Source organism: Oncorhynchus masou, chromosome 18 (genome assembly GCF_036934945.1).
Source record: "Oncorhynchus masou masou isolate Uvic2021 chromosome 18, UVic_Omas_1.1, whole genome shotgun sequence".
In the NCBI taxonomy this organism is placed as follows: Eukaryota; Metazoa; Chordata; class Actinopteri; order Salmoniformes; family Salmonidae; genus Oncorhynchus; species Oncorhynchus masou.
Window position 1 is genome coordinate 35,336,308 of NC_088229.1, and position 22,776 is coordinate 35,359,083.

At 43.2% G+C, this 22,776-nt stretch overlaps 1 protein-coding gene across 1 annotated transcript; it reads right to left on the reverse strand.

Moving 5' to 3' along the window:
• Positions 1-69: 69 nt before the first annotated feature.
• LOC135504484 (choline/ethanolaminephosphotransferase 1-like) lies at positions 70-22,748 on the reverse strand. The gene is made up of 9 exons (XM_064923121.1): positions 22,478-22,748; positions 21,344-21,877; positions 11,916-12,063; positions 11,334-11,475; positions 9,381-9,465; positions 8,767-8,898; positions 8,206-8,364; positions 7,707-7,832; positions 70-3,144 (listed from the first exon to the last, which is right to left on the reverse strand). Exons 2-9 carry the CDS (start codon positions 21,761-21,763, stop codon positions 2,968-2,970), a joined length of 1,389 nt encoding a protein of 462 aa, XP_064779193.1. The 5' UTR covers positions 21,764-21,877; positions 22,478-22,748; the 3' UTR covers positions 70-2,967.
• Between the last annotated feature and the right edge of the window lie 28 nt (positions 22,749-22,776).

Consider the following 22,776-nt stretch of genomic DNA (forward strand, 5'->3'; position numbering starts at 1 on the left):
TATTGCAGAATACTAAAGAAGAGGTCATGATAGACACAAAAGGCTGCTAGCAATAGACTAGATCCCCTGTTATAAATATAGCAATCTTTATTTTACATAGGCTTGTTTATTCAAAAATGAATGATTTTCTTTAACAGAAAAGTAACAATTTTGACCAAACAACAAATTAAAAACCATTGAACATCATTAAACACTAAAAAGCATTTTTTTTTTTTTTTTTTTTTTTTACACTGACCAATGATGCACCCTTTGCAAGTCATCTTAAATCTCTGCATTGCACAGAAAATAAACAATCCAAGGGAAAATTAGTTACGCTTGAGGCGGTGTTTCAATTGGTTGAACACTCAGTTACATATCCATGTGGCTATTGACTGAACATTAGTGGGTTGTAATGTCCATCCCATGCATCGGATACAAACATTGACAAGCTCTTCTCTTGTTATGAAGAGACATTAAACGGTAGACATGTTAACTCTGTGCATCACTGTTTGATATTAGCTAAATTGGTAGGGTAGACATTCCTTAATTTTTGCTTTAAAAAAAAAAAACATTCCTTATGTTTGACCATGGTCGGTACTGCGTCCCTACGGGTATAGTTAAATACTTGGTTAATGATAAGACCCCATACAAAATGGGTGGATTGAACTGTTCCACACAGAGAGATAACTGATGGGCTATTGTGTAACAGACCAAAGTTCACTAACTATGAACAGAGAGAGAAACCTAGATGGGGATGCAGCTGCCATGACACCAGTGTTCCTCTGGGGGAGTTGGAGTGGCTGTAGGAGTAACATCAGGGAGTGAAGTGGAAGAGAACATCTAAACATACCCTTCATTGTATTCATCAGTTACTAATCAAGCATTTATAGCACAACACTTAGGTCTAACACTAGCCTTTTCAGGCCGTAGTTTTGAAACCTTCCCATCTAATGCAAATACTTAGCATTTAAGGCAACTGCTGCATACCGACTGTATTGCATTTTTCACATACATTCCCACTTGGAGGAACTGATTAACACTGGTGCCAGCCTGATCGACTCCTATTTCATCAACGCTACAGTATAACCAAAGCTCAACTAAAAAGCAACACAGTTGAATTAATCAAAAATATATATATATATATATATAAATAAAATGTTTTTTTTTAAGAGAAAAAACAGATGAATATTGTAAAAGGAGCGTGAGGAGGTTGGAGTAACTCCTATCACTAAAACACTCAACATATTTTTTTTATCATCCATGGTGACAAAAATGACTTGCGGTGGACAGAACACATACTCATAACTGTTGCTTGAATATCATAATGAGGAGCTAGATTCCTAACGGTTAAGAGTCTGAACGCATGTAACAGATAACGAGAAGTGCTCCATTGACTTGCATCATATATGGTACAAGTTAACTGGAAGCATACAGCAGGAACTGTGTTCCATCTCTCAGAAACAGTAGTATTAATGCAGGTCCATTTGTACTGCAATCACATGGGAGAAAATGAAGTACATAGCCATATCATGTAAACATGATGAGACAATGGTCCCCTTGTTTGGGGCTTATTGAACATAATACAATTCAGTGTCATAGATCATGCAGGCCCCTCAAACTCAACCCTGGAGCTTGCAGCCAGTTCCAAAGCTTTTTCCCCCATTGTTCCCCTCTTAATCAGAGACTGATTTAGACCTGGGACACCAGGTGTGTGCAATTCATTATCAGGTAGAACAGAAAACCAGCAGGCTCTAGACCTCATAGGGTAAGAGTTGAATAACCCTGATGTAGGCTATACAGGACAAGGATGACATAGGATCAATAACAGAAATGCAAGGCAGTCTTCGCGCATGACCATGTGTTCTTCCACAATGCTATTCGCAATCTCTAATGACAGCTTTTCAGATGTTTCAAACAGAATGCAGAAATACTATAAAGAAATACTCTGTGCTACACCTTAAACAGAGAACTAGCATTTTTCTCTGGAGTGGAATACAGGTGGGAATTGTATGTAGATGTGCTGAACAAGTACCATTACTGAAAGAACAGACCGGCATTTAAGTCATATTGCTCGGACAGAAACACGCAAATACACTAAGCGATTCTCATAGCTAAGTATATCATTTGGTTAGGTATAACCTGCTTCTTCCTATGGATAACATTTTATTTTCAGTGCATTTGGATAGTGGTAGCATGGTTAAAGTAAGCAACATTAACCCCTATCCATAACCTTTGGTTAGATATCTTCTAAATCTCAAATAGTTTGTTACCAAATAACCAGGTTCTTCTTTTATGACAAACTAAACCTCAACAGAAAACATATTCCTCATTCTCCTCTTCGGCTAGGTACCTTTTACACCACACATCTGCAAAAACTGATCACTATTGCACACCAGACTGAAATAAATGATCTTCATTAAAAAAAATCTAATTTCCCCCCCTCAATGTATTCATAATTTAATTGGCTAATACTGCGTTCATAACCAAGTGGGAAGGTAGTAATTATCAGTTGGGTGTATTCCCGTTTTGAACTGGGAAATATTATCAAACATGGAGGTCATTAGAAGGCTTCTGATTGTTTCGCTATTTTTTGCCCATAAAACGTATATCCATATTTCCCTTTCTAAATCTAAAGGAAGATTAACAGAATCAATTTTGTATTAACAATTTGTATTTTGTTCTTACCATAAACAACTGCTGAAAATACCGGCAAGCTTGCTGTCTTGTTTGTTGACAAATGACGTCAGAGGTGCAAGTGGGAAACTGAGCACAGGGATGATAGTTTCCCACTAGTAATTACCAGTTGGAGGGGCGTTCATGTGGATTTTTCCCAGTCGTATGCTGGTATTTACGAAATGACGAGATGTTGTGAACGCAGCATTATACATTCGTAGAAAGACTGCCTCCAATTCGTCTCATCCAATGGGAACCCTGTGGAGACAAGGGGGAGGCGGTTGAGGTAATTCCACCAGTTCCAGCCAGACGGTGTCACCACCTGTCAGTAGTGTCACCAGACCAGTTACACCAGACGTCTTTGCCTGACCGGGAGGCAGAGGCGGACCGTAGGTTGGGGGGTTTGATCTTGAACACGAAGATGTGCAGGTGAGAGGCGATCTGGTTGCAGACGCTAACGCAGTAGCGCACTAGATCAAAGATGGACAGGAACTGGAGATAAAACAAGACAGACAGGAGAGATGTCAAATAAAGTACATTTATGGCTCTTTATTTACAGAATTTGTTGAATGTCAATCATCTTTTGCCCCTGAATGAATATATGCTAGGCAATCTACACAACAGTGACGGACTTTGGTATACTACTTTACCACTTAACTATGGGGTTTTGACATCTTACTTTGGCTAGAATCAGTCTGTGAAGTCAAATGTTTATCTGCAAAACGACAATTTCCTTGTCATGTTTATGAAATTCTATTGTGTGTGGTATGACCGATAGGGGGCAATGAAGTTCTCTCGCAGTCCTACAGTAAGCTTAGGCTTCTGGAATCTGCTTTGAACCTGCCAGGCAACAGTGTGATTGCGGGGCGTTCCTGCATGTGGCTATTCCTGAATCTGCAGGAACGCACCCCTGATTGTCTATGCAATTTAAAATGTGGGTCTAAGGGAAATAAAAGCATCAGTTTTTCAGACGTGAAGGACATAGTGTCCTAGCTGGCTAGCTACCGGTGTCACTCCAGTCTTCCAAGCTACTGAACAAAAATATAAATGCACGGTGTCACTCCCGCCTCCCCTGCTATGTACCGAAGTCTTCCTAGCTACTGAACATAAAGCACAAAAAGCTTTCTCTTGTTCCTGTTAGTGAGCATTTCTCCTTTGCCAAGATAAACCATCCACCTGACAGGTGTGGCATATCAAGAAGCTGATTAAACAGCATGATCATTACACAGATGCACCTTGTGTTGGGGACAATAAAAGGCCACTAAAATGTGCACTTGTATCACACAACACAATGCCACAGATGTTTAGTTGATGTGAGTGTGCAATTGAAATACTGACTACAGGAATGTCCATCAAAGTTGTTTCCAGAGAAGTGAAAGTCTAAATAAATTAGCTCTGGAACATTTAATAGTAGAACAAGACAAAACAAAAATAAGTTTGGAGATTTGCATAACATATTTGATTAATCAAATATTATACTAAGCTAAGATATGTAATTGTTTTAAGATGTTCATAGCATGGATCATTTAGCTATTTGATTTAGAATTTTAGGACCCCTGTAGGTATTTCCCCCAAACATGTTTTATATTATTTGATCAAATATTTAATTTGGCCTTTACTTCTATAGCCCATAGAAACACATCGAATAACACAATCATAAATGGTGACAGTCAAAAATAAATAATAAGGAATAATGATGTGTCTGTACCGATATCTACACTAAACAAAAATATGAACACAACATGCAACAATTTAAATGATTTTGCTGGGTTAAAGTTCCTATAAGAAAATCAGTCAATTGATAGAAATTCATTAGGCCCTAATCTATGGATTTCACATGGCTGGGAATACAGATTTGTATCTTTAGATACAGTGCCTTGCGAAAGTATTCGGCCCCCTTGAACTTTGCGACCTTTTGCCACATTTCAGGCTTCAAACATAAAGATATAAAACTGTATTTTTTTGTGAAGAATCAACAACAAGTGGGACACAATCATGAAGTGGAACGACATTTATTGGATATTTCAAACTTTTTTAACAAATCAAAAACTGAACAATTGGGCGTGCAAAATTATTCAGCCCCCTTAAGTTAATACTTTGTAGCGCCACCTTTTGCTGCGATTACAGCTGTAAGTCGCTTGGGGTATGTCTCTATCAGTTTTGCACATCGAGAGACTGAATTTTTTTCCCATTCCTCCTTGCAAAACAGCTCGAGCTCAGTGAGGTTGGATGGAGAGCATTTGTGAACAGCAGTTTTCAGTTCTTTCCACAGATTCTCGATTGGATTCAGGTCTGGACTTTGACTTGGCCATTCTAACACCTGGATATGTTTATTTTTGAACCATTACATTGTAGATTTTGCTTTATGTTTTGGATCATTGTCTTGTTGGAAAACAAATCTCCGTCCCAGTCTCAGGTCTTTTGCAGACTCCATCAGGTTTTCTTCCAGAATGGTCCTGTATTTGGCTCCATCCATCTTCCCATCAATTTTAACCATCTTCCCTGTCCCTGCTGAAGAAAAGCAGGCCCAAACCATGATGCTGCCACCACCATGTTTGACAGTGGGGATGGTGTGTTCAGGGTGATGAGCTGTGTTGCTTTTACGCCAAACATAACGTTTTGCATTGTTGCCAAAAAGTTCAATTTTGGTTTCATCTGACCAGAGCACCTTCTTCCACATGTTTGGTGTGTCTCCCAGGTGGCTTGTGGCAAACTTTAAACAACACTTTTTATGGATATCTTTAAGAAATGGCTTTCTTGCCACTCTTCCATAAAGGCCAGATTTGTGCAATATACGACTGATTGTTGTCCTATGGACAGAGTCTCCCACCTCAGCTGTAGATCTCTGCAGTTCATCCAGAGTGATCATGGGCCTCTTGGCTGCATCTCTGATCAGTCTTCTCCTTCTATGAGCTGAAAGTTTAGAGGGATGGCCAGGTCTTGGTACATTTGCAGTGGTCTGATACTCCTTCCATTTCAATATTATCACTTGCACAGTGCTCATTGGGATGTTTAAAGCTTGGAAAATCTTTTTGTATCCAAATCCGGCTTTAAACTTCTTCACAACAGTATCTCGGACCTGCCTGGTGTGTTCCTTGTTCTTCATGATGCTCTCTGCGCTTTTAACGGACCTCTGAGACTATCACAGTGCAGGTGCATTTATACGGAGACTTGATTACACACAGGTGGATTGTATTTATCATCATTAGTCATTTAGGTCAACATTGGATCATTCAGAGATCCTCACTGAACTTCTGGAGAGAGTTTGCTGCACTGAAAGTAAAGGGGCTGAATAATTTTGCACGCCCAATTTTTCAGTTTTTGATTTGTTAAAAAAGTTTGAAATATCCAATAAATGTCGTTCCACTTCATGATTGTGTCCCACTTGTTGTTGATTCTTCACAAAAAAATACAGTTTTATATCTTTATGTTTGAAGCCTGAAATGTGGCAAAAGGTCGCAAAGTTCAAGGGGGCCGAATACTTTCGCAAGGCACTGTACCTTAAAAAAGAAAAGTAGGGGCATGGATCAGGAAACCTTTCCGTATCTGGTGTGACAACTATTTGCCTCATGCAGTGCGACATCTCCTTCGCATAGAATTGATCAGGCTGTTGATATGGCCTGTGGAATGTTGTTCCACTCCTCTTCAATGGCTGTGCGAAGTTGCTGGATATTGGCGGGAACTGGAACGTGCCGTCGTACACGTCGATCCAGAGCATCCCAAACACGCTCAATGGGTGACATGTCTGGTGAGTATGCAGGCCATTGAAGAACTGGGAAATGTTCAGCTTCCAGGAATTGTGTACAGATCTTTCCGACATGTGGCCATGACAACCGTTTATCATGTTGAAACATGAAGTGATGGCGTCGGATGAATGGCATGAGAATCGGTATCTCTATGCATTAAAATTTCCATCGATTAAAAGGCAATTGTGTTTGCTGTCCATAGCTTATGTTTTCCCATACCATAACTCCACCATTGGGCACTCTGTTCACAACTTTGACATCAGCAAACCACTCACACACACAACGCTATACACAATGTCTGCCATCTACCCGGTACAGTTGAAACCGGAATTAATCCGTGAAGAGCACACTTTTTCAAGATGCCAGTGGCCATCGAAGAGCATTTGCCCACTGAAGTCCGTTACGACGCCAAACTGCAGTCAGGTCAAGACCCTGGTGAGGACAACGAGCACACAGATGAGCTCCGAGACGGTTTCTGACAGTTTGTGCAGAAATTCTTCAGTTGTGCAAACCCATAGTTTCCTCAGCTGTCAGACCCAGAGGTGAAAAAGCCAGATGTGGAGGTCCTGGGCTTATGGTAGAGAAATTAACATTCAATTCTCTGGCAACAGCTCTGGTGGGCATTCCTGCATGTCAGCATGTTAATTGCACTGTCTCTCAAAACTTGAGACATCTGTGGCATTGTGTTGTGTGACAAAAAAAAAGAAAAAAGCTCACTAACGGGGATGAGAAAAAAACATTTTGTGCATATGAAAAGTATATGGGATCTTTTATTTCAGCTCATGAAACATAGGACCAACACTTTACATGTTGCGAGTCTCATCTTTCCATAGAGTGTCATTCTAGTTAGTAAGACAAATGTTTGTGGGGAAAAAGTTGAGATTGTCCCGTCTTTCAAGAATCTCTGAGCTCTAAATACAGCAACATTTTCACTCAGCCTCATGGCAAAATAGCTAGCTACCTATCCCACCCACCATGTACTGGAGTCCTAGCTTGCTAACTAGCTAGCACCCAGTGTATTAAACGCCTGCCTTACAACTGCCTTCATTAACAGAACCCGACCGTTGTCCTAGCAAGCTAGCTATTTTATATATTTGAGATTCTTCAAAGCAGCCACCCTTTGCCTTGATGACAGCTTTGCACAATCTTGGCATTCTCTCAACCAGCTTCACGAGGCAGTCTTCACTATTATTCTACAATGTAGAAAATATTACAAATAATTTAAAACTTGAATGAGTAGGTGTCCAAACTTTTGACTGGTCCTATACGTACACATGGATGAAGCTATTAAGGGCTATGGTGACTTACCAGTGCCACCCAGAGGACCAAGTACTCGTCTATGAAGCTGTTAAAATACTGGTCCAAGAAGAGCAGCCCTGGCCCCAGGTAAGCCAAGTCATGGAGATACATCTCACTTTTTGTCATATGAGCTACCTGTAAAAACAACGAGAGAGAATCGGCAACGTATAATAGAGTAAAGACCAAATAACTATATTGAGTCCAATTAAAGACATTGGACTAGGGCTGAAATTCAATGCAAGGTACGTTAACAGACTTAAAAGTAATTTACCCTTGAGCCGACAGTTATACCAAAACAAGTGGCGGGTGTGGATATTGGAATGTAGACTGGCTTTTTCAGCATTTCATGTTTCACGGTCATGTTCAGTAGGCACAGAATGGAAGAAATCTATGCGAAACAGAGGTACTATCTGAACTTGTCCAATCAAAAAAACGCTTGTGTTCCGTTACACAACACTTCGCTACAGTGTGCCCTAACGGATACGATCCAGGTCACCTGGTTCCTCACCACTAGCTTGTTGGTGATCTTGGCCGACACAAACCCAAAGGCCAGGACATAGAGACAGGGGTGCTTCTCAAACAGCTGGGACGCAGACTTCTTGTAGATCATGACGGCCAGAATGATGACTGACCCTATGTGGAAGAATGGCGACAGGACACTCGTTCCCTGAGGAAGAAGGGACATGGCTGTCACAATCACTGTACAGCTGAAAATTCCACTATCCTTATCTGTCTCTAAAGTGATAAATAAACCACAAAGTAAAGTTCTGACTAGTAGCTTGGCTGATATCAATGAAACGGGCATGATAGTCATCCATGTCACTATTTTATGGATGCCTAGAAATGAAGCATGCCAAGTGCTTTGGTATTTAAGCAATAGAAAAGACTGGCTACTTCACCCAAAATTGTAATATGTAATATGGATCATATTATAAACCAAAGTTGAAATAACCAATCGTACAGTTTTGCGACAAATTCCCACACACTGTATACTTCCACACAACAAGTCATCTTTTATCAGCCATACAATTCAACCCTCGTTAGTCAGGACGGATCACGTCATCCTCACCGCTATGGTGGATCCGTTCTTTCCTACTCCTCCCGTGAATATGACCCGGAAGTAGTTAGTGCAGGAGAAGATGGCTCCCGCCACAGTGAGGATGGCTGGAATGAGCTTAATCTGGATGTTCACCACAGGGATCTGTGTGTTTGGGGGATTAGTAATAGCATAGCCCTGTTTCAATATTTTAGAAACACATCCATCTTTCCTACCTTCCTTAAAGTAAACACAGATCTCAATTGGTGGGATTGGTGAGGGTAATAGGGCGGCAACTGGGCTTTCACCTATCCAATACCTTATAAATCTGTGCTTACCTCCAGGAAACAAGGAAAGGATGCATTCAGCAAAATCGGCAACAAGGACGCGAGTCTTAACACGTTAACCAACATGCTATAACTTCCCTACATTGCTTTCATAAGTCTTGACATTCTTGAGGCTATAAATGTTTAACTGCATGTAAAACAGTGTATTACACTAGATGCAATACAAGGACAAAAAAAGGATAGAAAATGCATCAAACCGACTACAATGCATGTAACAATTAGCATTAAGGTAATTTCTTTCATTTCCAAGCAGTAGGAACAGGCCATAATTTGCTGAATCAAATGGGTTAAATTAATTACCAAGAACTGCCAAAAAGCTGGTCCTCCGATGGCAGCCAGCAAATACATGATTATAATGAAGAATTGCACTTCAGTCACATCAATGCTGCACAGGCAAAGAGACAGAGGAATCATATGCAAAAGGTTAAGTGATTACACATTTCACACAGTTATCAAAATCAACATGCACATAGCACCCCCTAGCAGGTCCTGCACAAACACCATCCATTCCTCTGGGTTGTGGGTTAGTTGAGAGTGTGTGTGGGGGGGGTGTAGAGAACATGTCCCTCAAAAGGCTGAGAGGAACCTGCTCTGATAAGGTTGTTTTTTTTCTGGCGGACAACCTATAACTCTTACTTACTCTGTCAAGGGCTTACATCAAATCAACCATACTCCCAGGACATTTGTCCCTTGTCCTTGTTGTGGCTGTTCCCGAAAGCCAAACAGATAAGCAAATGTTGATACACACCCGGTCAAAAGTTTTAGAACACCTATTCATTCAAGGGTTTTTCTTTATTTTTTACATTGTAGAATAATAGTGAAGACATCAAAACTATGAAATAACACATATGGAATCATGTAGTAATCCCAAAAATATATATATATTTCATATTTGAGATTCTTCAAAGGAGCCACCCTTTGCCTTGTCAGCTTTGCACACTCATGGAATTCTCTCAACCAGTTTCATGAGGTAGTCACCTGGAACGCATTTCAATTAACAGGTGTGCCTTGTTAAAAGTTAATTTGTGGAATTTCTTTCCTTCTTCATGCGTTTGAGCCAATCAGTTGTTGTGACAAGGTAGGGGTGGTATACAGAAGATAGCCTTGGTAAAAGACCAAGTCCATATTATAACAGCTCAAATAAGCAAGGAGAAATGACAGTCCATCATTACTTTAAGACATGAAGGTCAGTCAATCGAGAAAATGTCAAGAACTTTGAAAGTTTCTTCAAGTACAGTCGCAAAAACCATCAAGCGCTATGACGAAACAGGCTCTCATGAGGACCGCCACAGGAAAGGAAGACCCAGAGTTACCTCTGCTGCAGAGGATAAGTTCATTAGTTACCAGCCTCAGAAATTGCAGCCCAAATACATGCTTCACAGAGTTCAAGCAACAGACATGTCAACATCAACTGTTCAGAGGAGACTGTGTGAAACAGGCCTTCATGGTTGAATTGCTGCAAAGAAACCCCCTACTAAAAGGACACCAATAATAAGAAGAGACTTGGAAATCTGTCCTTTGGTCTGATGAGTCCAAATGTGAGATTTTTGGTTCCAACCGGCGTGTCTGTGAGATGCAGAGCAGGTGAACGGATGGATGATCTTCGCATGTGTGGTTCCCACCGTGAAGCATGGAGGAGGAGTGATGATGATGTGGGAGTGCTTTGCTGGTTACACGGTCAGTGATTTGTTTATAATTCAAGGCACACAACCAGCATTCTGCAGCGATATGCAATCCCATCTGGTTTGCGCTTAGTGGGACTGTCATTTGTTTATCAACAGGACAATGACCTCCAGGCTGTGTAAGGGCTATTTGACCAAGAAGGAGAGTGATGGAGTGCTGCATCAGATGACCTGGCCTCAACCCAATTGAGATAGTTTGGGATGAGTTGAACCACAGAGTGAAGGAAAGGCAGCCAACAAGTGCTCAGCATATGTCGGAAATCCTTCAAGACAGTTGGAAAAGCATTCCAGGTGAAGCAGGTTGAGAGAATACCAATAGTGTGCAAAGCTGTCATCAAGGCAAAGTGTGCCTACTTTGAAGAATCTCAAATATATTTTGATTTGTTTACATTTTTTTGGTTACTACATAATTCCATATGTGTTATTTCATAGTTATGTCTTCACCATTATTCAACAATGTAGAAAATAGTTTTTTTAAATAAAGAAAAACCCTTGAATGAGTAGGTGTGTCTAAACTCTTGACTAGACTGTAGTTTAAAGGAAAGCTCAGACGGGGTGCCCACCCACTCACATGCCAAAGCGCAGGGTTCCTGACACGTAGGTCTGCCAGTGAGCACAGTAGAACATGAACATGCCGGCGAAGCAGCAGAAGAACATCCAGTCGGGGTTAGTTCCAAGTTGGACGGCGATACAGGTGCCCAAGACCACAAACACTAAGAGAGGGGAGAGAAGTCAGAAACAGAGAATATGAGAGAGACAGAGAATATGAGAGAGAGACAGAGAAAGAGAGCAGGTGGGTGATAGAAAGTAAGAGTTAAAGAGGCAGGTATATTCTGATTCTTCACTTTGTCTTAATTGTGTGTGGAAATGAAAAAAATATTAATACCAGTGACATCAATGCATGCAAAAGAGGGAGAGAGAGTGAGAGAGGGGGAGAGAGAGTGATAGAAAGTTCAATTACACAACATGATGTTTCTCAGTCTTAAATCATTAATGTTGTTTACATCTGTAAGTGTGTTGTGTACATTTATGGGTATATTGTGTCTGTCTATAAGTGCATATTTGTTGTGTCCGTCTTCCATGTAATTTGTAGCCTGTGAGTGTGTTGTTTATGGTAGTTTGAGACGGTATACACACGCTTCAACACACACACCTGTTGAAAGGGAGTCACAGCCATGGTCAAAGAGCTCTCCCAGTGGGGTGCTGCTATTGGTGCGCCGTGCCTGTTTCCCATCGATGGCGTCCAGTGATTGGTAGATGAAGAGGCCCACTGCACAAGACAGGTACACCCACAGCGGTGCCTGAAAGGTAAAGGGAACAAACATTCAACATTTACAATAGACGGTCTACTAGTGCTCCTCGACTTCCACAGAAAAGTATGGGTTTCGGCCTTTATGAACACAATTTCTATGTTTGGGTTATAGGATGTTATGTCCAATCCATAGGTCAAATTGGGATTGGGAAGTCCCTACTATTTCATAGCCACACCCGGTGGGGGGGTGGAGCTTTTCATTTTTGGGAGAAAGACGGGTAAGTTCAGGTGACTTTTTAAAAAGGACATTCTACTCCAAAATGAATTAAAATACAATTATACTGACATCTAAAATATAATTTCCCCCTCTAGAATTAAGTCCCATGGGGCTCCGCTCCACTCATAGAACTGGAGTTACAACTCTGGTAACTATCGTTCTATATCGTGGAACTCCGCCCCAAAGGGGAGCGCCGCTCCTAGCGGTTTAAGGCGGAGCGCAACACTCCAAAATGTACTCCTGCCGAGCCTAACACTTCCCACTTAATGAAAAGGTCGGGCTCAGCCATGGCTGCGACTAAGTCCCTCAGTGCTATAACACACTGTCCCAATATACTGTGTCCTCAGTCCAATCCGCCCTACTCAGTCTAAAAGGCATTGCCAATGACTAGTGGGCAGATAAAACACAATATGAGCCATACTAATCTGTACAAGCAGATAGATGATACTTCAATATTAAACAATTGGTCTAATAGTTCTGTAATACCAGTTAAAGAAATTATATCCCTAATCCTTCCTCCCAAACAGTCATAGACTTGTGGGCAGGTTAGAATACATGACTCTACTGTACTAAACCTTCAGCCAGGAGTCATGCTATGTAGTCATTCTAACAGGAAAAGGTAGAACTGATGAAACCCTGTCCATTGGTCCTCTCCCTTTAGTTCTAGTCCTCCCATCAGCAATGCTGAGTGCAGGCTGAACCAAGTAAGACATACTCGCTGATTCCTCAGTGTAACCCGCCACACTCAATCCATTAACCAAAGCCAATGATTAGTGGGGCAGATAACAGAATATGGGACAACCTTCATAGGGCTAGCAACAGGGCAGCATGTTGAGGATCCGAAATTCAAGCCTTCATAGTCAGTGGCTAGCTGTAGTCCCAGGTAGACAATCCGATGACTGGGCCAGGGTCTGCTCTTTTCCCTATTCACAGCGAACCCCAGAAGCCTGAGATTAATCACTGTCTGTGTTGTGTGTGTGATTGCCAGCTCTGCTGACGGGGCGAGAACCAGTAGGTCGTTTAGGTAGGCCAAGACCCTTATCCCTTGACGATGCAACAGGTCCATTGCAGCCTCCACGCACTTGGAAAAGGTGCCAGGATGTACCCGAATGGTATTCTTGCATACTTGTACGCCACCCCTTGGAAGGCAAAATGCAGAGACTTCCAGTGATGCGGATGAACCGGCACATGGAAGAACGCGCCCTTTAGGTCTATGCTTATACAAAAGTCTTTGTTGTGGACACATTCCAGTTTTATCGTAAGCATTCGAAAGGGCCGTTTGGCTACGCTCTCGTTGAGAATGCGTAGATCCAATAATGGCCTCATACCCCCAGTCTTTTTTGGCACTAGTTAGTAGGGCGAATATAGCCTGCTGTTCCGTTGTTCTATCTGGGAAATACTGTGACCTCCTCCTTCACCAAAGGTACCTTAATCTCTTTCACAAGAGCGGCTACTTCCTCTGCCGATTTCATCAGTTTCCACCACGGTCGAAAACGGTGGAGGAGTCCGGTAACCCTTCTCCAGCATCCAGCTTAGCCAGTGGGAGAGGGTGAAACTTCACTGCCACTCCCAATAATGCTCTGAGAGCAGGAGAGAGTGAAGTTGTGGTGCATTCAGTAGGAAGGACCTGTATTCCTCTATGGCCCATGTCGCCGCTGTCCTCCCAACAGTGAAGTGGTGGCACAGCCCAAGGTGGGCCCCCCTCGAAAGGGGGAGGAAATATTAGCGCGTTCTGTGAGAAACGGGAGCGACAGCACGGTTACACTCGTAACCTTGTGGTTCCAGCCCTCCGTGAACGCAGCACGGGTCTGAACTGCATTGAGGCTATTGCCTGAGTTAGTGCGCAGTCTCCAACAGCGATTGAGTCATCAACCCAACATGGGGTTATGTACACAGGCTGTTCTTTAAACTCTGAGCCACATTACTCCTAGGAGTCTGGGGTCGAGGGTTTTTATGAGGTATAGCATGGCGGCTCATCAAGAGTGTCCGCTTTGCTGCCCTCTTATCATTGCCATTCACAGAGTCCTCATGTGTGTGCTCACCTACGCACCCATGGTGGGCTGTACTAAACACAGAGTGGAGAGAGAGAACCTGAACGATCTCTGGTTTGTTATGGAAAAGAGGTTCTCTTGACAAATACAATTGGAATCTAGTCTTTATTCAACAAACACGTTGGCTCCCCCATCTCTTTGCAGGGGAGCGGGGGGAATAGTAGGCGCTGTTGAACAGAGCGTTGTGCTCTTCCCTCTCTTCTCCCCCTCGTCCTGTCATGGTCGCTTCTGGCTGCCCTTAGGTTGTCGCCAGGGTGACGTCATGACCACCTCTCTTGCCGGTGAAGCGGCTGCTCTCTCTGGCGCTGCGGGAGTGGAATGGCCCACTCTCGGTGAGCTGGATGCTGCTGTTCCTCAGGCTATCCGTCTGGCCGTAGACCAGGGTCTACTGGAGACGGTGAAACTAGGTGGCTCTCTGGAAAGCGATCTAGATCCTCCTGCCAATGGCAGGTGTCTAGATAGTTGTTCCCTCCCCACCTCCAGCTTTCCGAAACGCGTCGTTGCCTCTGACGCCAGCTCCAAAGAGGCCGCTGTTAGATGGGGGCGTTCAACAGGGTGGCTTTGTCAGATTCCTTCATGGCCGTCAGAGACAGCCAAAGGTGTCGTTTCCCGACCTCCCCGCATACACAGCCGACTCCTGGGTGAGATGAAGTACGGCGCCGGAAATTCGACGCCTCTATCTCCTCTCATGACAGCTCAGTCTTGTCCGTGGTGAGACGGGATAGAGAGGCTACCAGGATATTGTTGGCAATATTGTTCACTGCTGCTACAGCCTGGACACCTAATGCAAAGGACTTCTCTACCAGCTGAGCTGTGAGCCTGTCCTTTGTAGTAGGTAGTGGGCTTTTTGGATGACTGCCAGGAGCTCAAACCAGGATAAGGTACGCAGCCATGGCGTGCCCGAGCCTGGGGATCCCCTGGGGCCGTCTGCAGTTCCTCTGGTGAATGGGGTGTTAGCTTTTACCGGCACTCTCACCCTCAAAAGGTGACCCCCATAAACCTTCAACATATTTTCAGAGCGAGAGCATAGCTGGTGCCAGTGGCACCACCACCCTTCTTGTTAGAGAGTAGGGGCCGCCCTCCATCATGTCCACTTCTGGGTTGGAGGGCAGCATGATCTCAAGCCGACTCGCAGCCCGCTCAACGAGCCCTGGAAAATCAGAGCGCAAAGAGGCGGTTGCATAGGAGGGCTGCTGAAAATTCAGAGCCCGTCTCATCCTTGCACTCTCCATAGGGAGTTTTTATTATTTTTTTATTATCAAAATCGGTCAGTGGGTTAGACTGTTCCGGAGAAACATCCACACACTTCCCAATATTATCGTCTTCTCTAGAGGCGGCATCATCATATGATGCCTCAGAACCTGAGGCTAGCACAGACATGGCGTCCTCGAGGGATATCCAGCCTAAAGAACACCCATCACCGTTTCCTCTCCTTTAAAAGATAGGAGGGCACAGCTTGGTCATTCCGGGGGTCTGTGAGGCCGCCCCTTGAGTGCTGTGATCCTAGACACACGAAACATAAGTCGTGTGAGTCCACAGCCGCCATGGTGGAGCAGCGACACTGAGCTCAAGAGCTTCTGGCTGCAGGTGTGTGCATAGTTCTGTCTCAGGCTATTCGCTGACTAGGCAGTGGGGTAAACCACTAGGAGCAGAGCTCCCCTATGGGCCGAAGCTCCACGATATAGAACATAACTACAAATTATTTTTAGACTGCAAATTGACCACAAGAAGCCAAAACAATGAGGTAAATCTTCAGTGAAAATTGGATATATTTGACTAAGGGCAATGTGGTGAATAAATTCCACAATCCGGACATGAGCGAGTACTCGGTTCGGACTCGATACTGTGTGCTTCTGTACGCGCACAGAAATCTAAGCCCACCGTGATGTATAGTACCTCCCACCAGGCAAAATTCTGTGAAAAGTGTGTGTCCCGGGTCTGTTTGAGTTGGGTTTTTTTGTGTGTTTTTCCCCCAATGTATGCTTTGGCCACAAATACAAGTATAGGATGAGTTGACAACATTACCTGGGTAGGAGTTAACAGAATATGACATTTTCCCTGTACAGTTACTTTAATGTAGGCCTACCAGTTGCACCTGACTTGTGTTACATTTAGCACCAGTCTACCCTATGCATTAAAACGACATTGGCAAGCGCTGACACTGACGCTGTTAAAACTTTAGTTCTGAAAAGCTGCAGTTCACAAATGTTGGGGATTTGAGAAAGAAAAGTGTAGTAACACTAGAAAGCTCTCAGGTCCTACAGTGGCCATCAAAACTGCTATCAGAAGGTGTGTTCTCTTATGACTGCATTAACAATGTTGTGCAATGACTGGGCATGCATGTTTCTCTCCCTATGCAGCACTCATTGTTTGAAAGCACCGGAGAGAAACTTTTCGCATAGAATGTGACAAGTTGGCCAATTGAAAAGGTAAACTATTCCAAGATGGGGTCGTCTGATTTTGCCTTTGCTTATTTGTGTTGTTGGCTGAGGAAAATTAAATGGCAACAATTTGAAAGCCACCAGGCTTTCATTTGACCTGGCCCAATTTAACCCCTGACAACAACAGATCCATTAAAAATATATTTCAACTGATTGGGTTGAAAGTAACCGAAACGTTCCCATGTGTCAGCATACAGTATTGACAAAAGTGTGTTTAATATCAGACTAAGAGGGCCAGTTTGTTTGAACAGCTGCCCCTTAACTCGCCGTGGGAGGAGGAATACAGAGGGATCTAGTATCCATTGTGCAACCTTCCCTGATAACAAACTGTAGCTGATAATATTTGAACGCAACATACAGTAGACTAAGAAATGTAACACAATTCCACATTTTGTTGCAGCTATTCTAAAAAAATATATTTTATGTTTTATCCTCAGCAATCTACACACAATACCCATAATGACAAAGCAAAAACAGGTTTTTAGAAATGTTGCATAATTATTATCCTGTTTCCATTGATCATCCTTGAGATGTTTCTACAACTTGGGAGTCCACCTGTGGTACATTCAATTTATTGGACATGATTTGGAAAGGCACATACACTGTCAACTGTGGGACCATATATGTAGACAGGTATGTCAGAACTAAAACCAAGCCATGAAGTCGAAGGAATTGACCGTAGAGCGCCGAGACAGGATTGTGTTGAGGCACAGATCTGGGGAAAGGTACCAAAATATTTGAAGGTCCCCAAGAACACGGTGGCCTCCATCCTTCTTAAATGGAAGAAGTTTGGAAGCACCAAGACTCTTCCTAGAGCTGGCCGCCCAGACAAACAGCAATTGGTCAGGAAAGTGGTCAAGAACCTGATGGTCACTCTGTCAGAGCTCTACAGTTCCTCTGTGGAGAATCTTCCAGAAGGACAACCATCTCTGCAGCACTCAACCAATCAGGCCTTTATGGTAGAGTGGCTAGGCAGAAGCCACTCCTCAGTAAAAAGCACATGGCAGTCCGCTTGGTGTTTGCCATACAGTACCTAAAGACTCTCAGACCATGAGAAACAATATTCTCTGGTCTGATGAAACCAAGATTAAACTCTTTGTCAGACCTGGCACTATCCCTACGGTGAAGCATGGTGGTGCTAGCACCATGCTGAGGGGATGTTTTTCAGTGGCAGGGACTGGGAGACTAGTCAGGATCAAGGCAAAGATGAACAGAGCAAAGTACAGAGAGTACAACCTAACAGAGCTTGAGAGGATCTGCAGAGAAGAATGGGAGAAACTCCCAAAATACAGGTGCCAAGCTTGTAGCATCATACCCGAGGCAATAATCGCTTCCAAAGGTGCTTCAACAAATTACTGAGTAAAGGGTCTGAATACTTATGTAAAATGTGATATTTCAGTTTATTATAAATTAGCAAAAATGTATTTTAACCTGTTTTTGCTTTGTCATTATGGGGTATTGTGTGTAGATTTAATCCATTTTAGAATAAGGCTGTAACGTAACAATGTGGAAAAGGACAAGGGGTCTGAATAATTTCTGAATGTACTGTATGTATGTATACAACTTAGACTTAAGAGGACTCAAATACTAAAGACCATGCGATTGTGTAGCTAAAAAATACATAACAACCCATAACCAATTCTAATCGATTCACAATTAAGCCAGCTTGAGTAAGCTAGTCTGAGGGAGACCATTCTAAATGCCTATTCCTACCCTCTACGGCTCGGGAGGCAGGAGAAGTGGCCTGAGGCTAGATGTGAAACCTGAGGACGGGGACACGGGGTGCCTGTCCCCAAGAGCCCTGTAAGGCATCCCCCACGTACCGCAGCAAAACAAGCACACATGACATGGAGCATTGCGCAAGCCTGGCCCCAGTGACCAAGAGAAAGGAAAGGCAAAACATGTCTAATGTTAAATATTGATAAACTAACAATAATTGGTCAACCTTTTTCCATTCACAAAGTCATAGCCTAGTCATATCTACTTTGTTAAAATTGACAGCCTTAAAATGCCCTTGATCTATTCTATAATGTTGCTTAAATCATTTTTAAGCACAACACTTTTGTGGTGACACACACATCCTGCTGTATCACATATTCTAAGCAAAAGCATTAAGGCAAGCAAACTGGTTTTGCATTGACAGGCTACATTCCTAAACAGAAAGGAAAACGCTGCACACTGCTGCTAGTTTCAATATGTCCAAATTGTGTTGTTTTTTCCTAATTGAGTATTGTATGTATATTACTATAAATATTGATCATATTCCTTGTGTATGATCATATATGTTGATAGATTGAATGTTAATATTGTGAACTTATGTTATACATTTTTTACCTCCTGTTTCAGGAAGAGATGTCACGGAGTACTGCCCCTATATATAGGGCCTTCCACCGCCACCTGGGATATGGATGCCTGATGAAGACCTTGGGGTCGAAACATTGTCATAAATAAATATCACCTGGGAGCATGAGCAGCAGTGTTTGGCGATTTCCTTTCTGTTTTCCATGAGTTTGCCTACCACTCCGGCACCTACGGAAAGTACCTGAATGTGTGCATGTTCTTCAGCTTTTGTACACTCATAAAACACACATCCTTTCATGAACCAATTGATAATCTACAATCACTAGTAGTTGAAATGTCAATCTTTAGACATTCATGAGGCCAACACAACAACATGTTATGTAGGGGCAATTCCACAGTAACAGAGTGATCCTGAAACTGATTTTTCACTTGAAAATGTCAAACAAAAACCAATGATTGGCAAGCTAAACAAACCATAAATCTATGCACAATGACTAATTTTAATAATTTCCACAGAATTGTTACAAAAACACATTTATTGAAGAACAGTGCAAATGCTAAGTTTGGTAACAGAATGACAGTTTGTGCTGTTGGTGCCATCATTTTGTTACCAACACTTGCCTCTGCACTGTTCAAGTACATGTGTTTGAGAAGAAAAAAAATGAAGTGAAAAATCATAGTCTTAGCATCACTCTGATACCGTGGAATTGCCCATATTACAATGTGCAAAACCCCAGAAAGAGTCATAACTCTTCAACAGGTCAGATTCCAAAAACATGTCACCAGTACCAACTCACACACTTTCGTCTTAGTTATACAACATGGGTAGTGTTGACATTATACCTCCACATGTAAGGTCACAGGTAAGACTGCATGGCGGCCAAAACACCTACACCTACTCTTTGTCTGAAAACCTTAGCTGGTGTCAAATCCTTGCATCCTGGTTTCCTCAATTCCTCTCAAAGCGCATTTAGAGGAGAGGATCCAGGGTCCCTCCTGTCGACCTCCTCCAATGAGCTTTGAGAGGAATTACGGAAACTTGGATGGAGGGAGGGAAGATTTGACAGCAGGTAACGTTTTCAGACAGCCAAGGAAGTGACATTCAAATTCAGTGAGTTTGTCCTGTGTAGCTCAGTTGGAGCATGGCACTTGCAATGCCAGGGATGTGGGTTCAATTCCCACAGGGGGCCAGTACGAAATTGCATGCACTCACTACTGTAAGTCGATCTGGATAAGAGCATCTGCTAAATTACTAAACTGTAAATGTAAAAGGTCAATGTTTGTGGCTTTCTGGTATTTTACCATAACACCATGTTCATCAAATACTGTTACTGTAAGATGGTTTAGAATAGCTTGATTCTCACAGAGACAACAAGGACAGTAGGTATAGTGTAGCATTCTTATCTACAACAAATTGCACCCAACATTGACAAAACAGAGACAGACATTTTGATAAATCTTCGCTTTGAAAGGGTAGGCTATATATGACAATTACCCAATCGATACTATTTTTATTTATTTTTTACCCCGTTTTCTCCCCAATTTCATGGTATCCAATTGTTTTAGTAGCTACTATCTTGTCTCATCGCTACAACTCCCGTATGGGCTCGGGAGAGACGAAGGTTGAAAGTCATGCGTCCTCCGATACCCAACCAAGCCGCACTGCTTCTTTACACAGCTTGCATTCAACCCGGAAGCCAGCCGCACCAATGTGTTGGAGGAAACACCGTGCACCTGGCAACCTTGGTTAGCGCGCACTGCACCTGGCCCGCCACAGGAGTCGCTGGTGTGCGATGAGACAAGGACATCCCTTCCGGCCAACCACTCCCTAACCCGGACGACGCTAGGCCAATTGTGCGTCGCCCCAAGGACCTCCCGGTTGCGGCCGGTTACGACAGAGCCTGGGCGCGAACACAGTCTCTGGTGGCACATCTGGCGCTGCGGTACAGCGCCCTTAACCACTGCGCCATCCGGGAGGCCCAATCGATACTTTTCAATCAAGAAATTCTGAAAGAAATACTGACGGCCTCGTCTTCTCTCTATGTCCTGTCAGTAGTGTATATTATTACAGCCGTTACAACAAATATTGACCTAATAATCCATGGTTATTACTTAGTAGGAATACCTGCTGATTAATTCATTTAAATATGCATACTCAGTGGGAGGGAGGGCCATTTGAGTGGCCGTGTGTGAAAGAGATCCAACATCAAATTCTTTCCAGGGCCTAGAATTCCCAGTGATGCCCCTGCATGGACCTACCTGTTCAGTGGCAGTGGGGCAGTAGTACACCAGCACCAATGTGGTGAGAATGTTGATGGCCAGGCCCACAATAGTGATGAGGTTGGGGGCTATCCATGCTGGCACACATGCCACTAGCCACTCCCAGTAGTGCTGCATGAAGGGCTCCAGAAGTGAGCGACCTGCACTGCTGTATCTGTGCTCCTCTAACTTCTTCAGCTGGTGGCGCGACAGTGGCGGAGCCGGCAGTTGGATGAGCTTACTCAGGACACAGGAACTCCCCCCACCACTGCAGGCTGTAGTTGGACCTGCAGTGGTAGTTGGCCTGTATGAAGGGTCCACACTCTGGTCCTGAGGGGTCCATGTCGTTGTCCCCCCTGCCCCCTGGCCTGCCTTCGCCGCCCGGGTCCGTGGTGCTCTCTGACCGGTGCTGCTACTCATAGGGGAAGTCGAAACCGCACTTCACGTGGCGCCTGCTCTGCCTACGACTGCCTCCGCCCCGGTCCAATCCAGGGAATCCACAGTGGGGCCACAACCGTTTTACTGGGTTGAAGCCTAATGAGGAGAAAGAAAGATGTATCTTTTATTTGACTGTAATGTTAAGCATAATTTGACTGTGGCAGTACACTGAGCACAAGCTGCAGCGGAAGGGCTGGTAAAACAGGAACTCATCAACCATACATGCTTATCATATGTTTCCTGATAAATTCTGCTAATACTGCAAACAGCAGTCAGTGAGACAAAATAAATAAATAAATGCAAGACTTGCATAGTTAAAGCATTGAATTACAAGGGTATATACCTTGGGTAGATATTTGTATGCTTACACATAGTGAATAATAACCAAATCATGTCTACGCAAAATACATTTTAAAAAACAATGTTGAATAATTAGTTAGGAGGTTCATGTCATGTTGCCCTACAATACTTGTTAGGTAACGTCGTTAGCTAGCTACCAACAAAATCAACTGGCTAGCTAACGTTCCCTTGCTAAGCTAGCTATCTATCAATATTATCTGTAGCTAACTAAAGGCAACTGTCAGAACATGTATTTTTATCATATTACCATATGTATAAATTTTAAAATAAGTTGTCAACACAATAATGTTATAAAGAGCTGAGTTGACATGCAGTTGTCCTTCGGAAATCTCTTACCGAGCTTGATTCCATTACACGGAAGCGGTGGCCTCTATCGTTGTCTGGCTAAGAGCTAGTGTCTACTACACTACGGCAAACTCAGCCTCTTCTGTCAGCTTATATGTAGCTAACAAGAAAACAAGTGCATAGAGCAGCGACAGCAGTCTAGTTCCCAACGAGTTAGAACCGTTTTCGGGAAGACTAGGATCAGCTGATGCAGGTGAATATCACGAAATTCGACCGCGGCTTTGAGAAAGAGCGGAAAAGATTTTTGACAGGCAGGCGTAGGGATTTCCCACTTCCGTCGCACAATTTAA